The following is a 5,502-nucleotide window of genomic DNA, read 5'->3' as shown; positions in this document are numbered from 1 at the left end:
AACTGTCGGTGATAATGATTGGGCTGGGTTGAGGGGAAAGATGTATTTATTTATTTCTTAAAATATATATAGTTTGTCTATCTACAATGCTAAGATATAAAAGAGCGGGAAAAGCAAATGAAGGCTTGTGATACCATGACCCAATATAGTATATTCTGATTGAGTTGGAGGGTCTGAAAGAAACAGGAAGAGACCACCAGATTAAATGAAATATCATTATCTACAGAAGTGACCACTGTGATCTCAAAAACTTATATATAGCAAGATCACCAGATAATTATTATTCTAAGAGAAGATATTACAACCTGAAGAGAGACAAACTTTTCTCCCACATTCTTCTCCTCAGGGCCCCTTTCACCTCTTTGCTCCTCAGGCTGTAGATAAGGGGGTTTAACATTGGATTAATTGAACAATAAAATACAGCAAAGATTCTCTCATCTACATAGCCTTCACTTGGTTGTAAATAGACAAGCATTGTAGTACCATAGAATAAGGTAACGACAGTAAGGTGAGAGGAGCAGGTTGAGAAGGCCTTACTTCTCCCATCTTTGGAATGCATCCTCAGCACGGTGGAGATAATGTAGATGTAAGAGGAGAGAATGACCAGGAATGGTATGAGCAGGAAAAATATGGAGGCTGCCAATCTGACAATGTCATTCAAATAAGTGTCTGTACATGATAACCTTAACACAGGTGGAATGTCACAGAAGAAGTGATGGATTACCTTAGTCTTACAGAAAGGTAAACTTAATATGAAAGTGACCTGTCCAAATTGCAAGAAAATGCATATAAGCCAGGAACCTACTGCCATATGTACACACCTTTTGTTGCTCATGACAATAGAATAACGCAAGGGGTTACATATTGCAATATAGCGATCATAGGCCATGATACCAAGAAGCATACATTCCTCACAGCCAAGAAAAAAGAAGAAATACATTTGCAAGGCGCATCCAAAGAATGAGATGCTTCTATCCTCAGCCAAGAGGTTCACCAATGTTTTGGGGACCGTAACTGTCGTAAAACAGATCTCTAAGAAGGACAAATTTCTGAGGAAGAAGTACATGGGTGTATGGAGGGCGGCCTCCACTGTGAGGATGGTAAAGACGAGCAGATTTCCAACCACAGTGAGGATGTAGAAGAGTAGAAACAGCAGAAAAAGGAACCGCTGCAGCTGAGGAGACAGGTCTGAGAATCCCAGGAGAATAAATCCAGTAACAAGGGTCTGATTTTCTAGTGTCATTTCTTCACTTTATAATCTGAAATGGATATAGAAGTCACAGTTCATTAATACATTTCTCGACCATTGCAAGGATCTGGTAGCTATATTGCTACAGGAGAATGTGGGAAATTTTGTAACATGGGATATACATATTTGTTAGACCAGTATAAGAATTTGCATACACCTGCATTTACATGAGGGAATGTTCCAAGCAAATGAGGATTTAGCAGGTTCACACAACAGTGTGGCATGCTTTTTGAGATGTTTTCGTGGATGTTCACTAAGGCCTAAAATGGTCTCCTCAGACCAGGTGCTATTTTTTTAACATGCAGATTGCAAATTTTTTTTTTAATTTGCACTTTATTATAATTTTCAAAAAGTATACATAATTATACTCTCAAAGGAAAAAAGAACAGAGAAATACATAAAAACATATAAGATAACATAAAAAAAAAACCACCTCTAAACATAGATATTATATATTCTCTTAAGAAACATTGAGAGATAGAACCTGTTAAATCACAGGGGAGATTTAAAGAATAAAAATTTAAAGAAACTGGCTTAATGATTGATGGCTAGTTTATAACTATCGATTACCACCATCTATTGTGGGGTTGTGGCCACTAACCTAGCATTCAGAAAAGATTTCAGCTGTTCAATAATCGTAAATGCAAAACTTTCTCCCTTACCCTTAATTAGACATCTACAGGGATATCTAAGTAGAAAAGTGTAGCCTAAGGCCACAACCTGAGGTCTTAATTTTAGAAATTCCTGTCGCCTTAACTGGGTGGGTCTGGCAAAGTCAGGAAAAATCTTGACCAATTGGCCAAAAAACATTTCAGAAATATTTTGAAAGTATGCTTTCATAACTGTGCTAACATCCTTTTCTATAACAAACGATACAAGTAATGTACCTCTGCCTAATATTTCTAAAGCAGAACTTTCAATATATTCAGTTACATTTGCAAAAATATCCAATTGATCTCTCTCATTTTTCCTATCGATTTTTGTGAGGAAATAGGCCTTGTTTATAATAGGCAGCTTAGATTCTTGGATTTTTAATATTTCCAAAAAATATCTTTTCAAAGTACTTTGAATCTCTTCTCCTAAAGCGGAGGGAAAATTCAAGAATCTTAAGTTCAAGTGTCTGTTATGATTTTCCAGTGCTTCCAACCTCTTGGACTGGTATGCCAAATCTTTTATCATCTTAACATCCACCATTTGAACTTGTAAGATTTTTTCCTCTAAGACTTTCATCCTATTTCCATTATTTCTTAATTGATCCTCCGTTTCAGACTTCAGGTTTTGCATATCAATATCCATTTTCCTATATCTTGCATCAGATTCCTTAACAAAATGTCCAATTCCAGCCATTAACTCCCACAACATATCCATTGTTACCGTGGGTGGTTTGGGAGGGATAATCAACTCACCCCTTCCCTGTTCCCTCGGCTGTATGGAAGTCCCTCCGGTAGAGTTCTCCGACATTCTCCTTGCCTCCTCGCTCAGGTATACTGGAGATACCGATATCTCCCGATCTTCTTGACCTGGTTGTGTTGCTGTGGCCAGCAAACTCGAGGAGAACCTCGGGCTAGGCGTCTCAACTCCCTCTCGGCGTCCTCCCCCCGATGAGGGAGTGATGTCATCACAAGGCGCCTGTTGTCGGGGAACTGCCTGCGACCCAGGCACCGGTGGGGGTCGGTAATCCGGGGGACTCAAGCTGACCTCCCCAGGCAGCGCCGAAGCTCCCTCCTCGGCTTCCGCAGCAGGGACCCTGTCCCCCGTTTTCGCCATCAATGCGGACGTGTATTCGGTGATACGTTTCTGAAGGTCAGGCTGCAGCGGGACGGTAGGAAAAACCCGCATTTTGCCTTTTCTTTTAGCAGGCATCTTTCAAGGAAACAACTTTCCAGGAGCGTTTTCACTGAGCGTCCGCTCCCGCCGCCATCTTCAGATTGCAAATTTGAATCTCCTGTACCAACCAGCTTAACGTGAAAGGGGATACCAGCTCTCTTCCCTGATACAAGCGATAAGGTGGCTGTATGGACACGACAAGATATGCATGCACAAACACAGACAAGCAAGCATCAAAACAGAAGGTCAGTGGCCCCAACATCACACCTGCCAGTTAACCTCCCCACACAAACATCACAATATGGGATCAAAAGCCACTGCAAACATACTTGAACCATTGAAGTAACTAAATGTCCCATAACATGGACTGACCCCTGATCCATGCCTCAACCCTGAACATGAAGGCTCCCCCCATTAATCCTGGCTCCCATGAAGGTCACGGTCCACTTAAGGTAATAATTCCCATAGGCCAGACCCTCTTTATGATCCTACTCCTTCAGTATGTGTTCTTATCATTCCAGTCTTCACCAGCAAGAGGAACACAAGAGCCTTTCTACTGCCACTGCTGCGCAATGATACTAAGAACATAAGAACAATGCATACTGGGTCAGACCAAGGGTCCATCAAGCCCAGCATCCTGTTTCCAACAGTAGCCAATGCAGGCCATAAGAACCTGGCAAGTACCCAAAAACTATGTAAATTCTATGTTACCGTTGCTAGTAATAGCCGTGGTTATTATCTACGTCAACTTAATTAATAGCAGGTAATGGACTTCTCCTCCAAGAACTTATGCAATCCTTTTTTAAACACAGCTATACTAACTGCACTAACCACATCTTCTGGCAACAAATTCCAGAGTTTAATTGTGCGTTGAGTGAAAAAGAACTTTCTCCAATGATTTTAAATGTGCCACGTGCTAACTTCATGGAGTGCCCCCTAGTCTTTCTATTATCCGAAAGAGTAAAAACCCAATTCACATCTTCCCGTGCTAGTCCTCTCATGATTTTAAATACCTCTATCTTATCCACCCCAGCCGTCTTTTAATATTATTTTTTTTTTCATTTAAATTCTGATTGCTAGGCCTTAAAGTGGATTATATTCAAATAAACCAGGTAAAGTACCACTAGGAGGCATCATTCAGAGGGCTGCAGCAGTGCTGTAAAGAGAGTTCTTTGATCCCTTCTAGGGCCCTCTCTAATATTCCAGAAAGGACAGAGAGGATCGGTGGTCCAGACTGTGTAGCAGGATGCCTTGAAGGGGTCCTTCATGGAGGACCTCTTGATATTTGGGATCAGAGCATGGATTGCGGATCGGCTTTTGAGGTGGAGAGTGAAGTAATGGATTGAGGGTGTTATGTTGGGGCTGCCAAGCCCCCATCGTGATTGTCCGTGTAGAGGAGGGGAAGGTAACATAGAACATAGAAACATAGAAATAACGATAGAAGAAGACCAAACGGTCCATCCAGTCTGCCCAGTAAGCTTTCACACTTATTTTTTTCATACTTATCTGTTACTCTTGTCTTTTATAAGTAACGTTTTGGTTCCATTTCCCTTCCACCCCCGCCATCGATGTATATAGGTAGGAGGTGTAATATTGAAGTAACTAAAACCCTTATTACTAGTGTCAGTCATAATGGAGGCATTTGCATTTCACACCATGCACACTAACCTTTTTGTGTTTGTGTGCAAGTTAATTGAATGTGATCACTTGGAAGGCAATGTTTGTGACTGCAAGTTAAAATTTAGCATAGGCTAGAGCACACACCATGGAGGTAATTTTCAAAGGAGTTACAAATGAAAAAGTAGCTTATATTGTAGCAATTTTCAAAATCTCATTGACACACGTAAAGTACATTTATGCACATAAAACCCAGTTTTACGTACACAAATCCTTTCGAAAATCACATCACACATGCAAAAAAAAAGTTTTGCATGAATTTATTTTAGTGCAGAAGACACCAAATCCCATATTTGCACTACTGTCTCCTATTGGCTGATAATACTTATTGCATGATTCATTTTTTCTCTTAGGATTGTCCCTGTGGATATATGTAATTTTCAGAACAATCTAATCAAGTAAATAAGTATTTATCCAGGTAGATTGCTTTGGGTGAAAACTGTCCCCCTCAGCGACATTAAAGAGCAATTTTTATGTGTTTATTTATTTAGTATATTCTACTGCTACTCCATTTGTTTAATAAGATCAAAATGAATTACATTTTCAACTGGTCCTGACCCAGCTCACTACACCCATCATGCTTATACGGTCAGATTGATAACAGAAGCCTTTAAAATAGACAAGCCGCACATATAACATATAAACAAAAACTCTCCATTAAATAAGCCCATAGCTTTAAGCAAGGTAAATAGCCCGGGGGATTGGAAGAGTGAATATCATGCATACATTTGTATTTTCAAATGTACAAG

The 5,502-nt window shown here is 40.1% G+C and overlaps 1 protein-coding gene across 1 annotated transcript; it reads right to left on the bottom strand.

Annotated features, from left to right (window-relative positions):
- Positions 1-298: 298 nt before the first annotated feature.
- Positions 299-1,243, bottom strand: LOC115078376 (olfactory receptor 10A7-like). The gene has a single exon (XM_029581284.1). The coding sequence runs from the start codon at positions 1,241-1,243 to the stop codon at positions 299-301; it is 945 nt and encodes a 314-aa protein (XP_029437144.1).
- Positions 1,244-5,502: the final 4,259 nt, after the last annotated feature.

Source organism: Rhinatrema bivittatum, chromosome 16 (genome assembly GCF_901001135.1).
Source record: "Rhinatrema bivittatum chromosome 16, aRhiBiv1.1, whole genome shotgun sequence".
Lineage (NCBI taxonomy): Eukaryota > Metazoa > Chordata > Amphibia > Gymnophiona > Rhinatrematidae > Rhinatrema > Rhinatrema bivittatum.
This window is presented reverse-complemented; position numbering and strand designations above follow the sequence as displayed.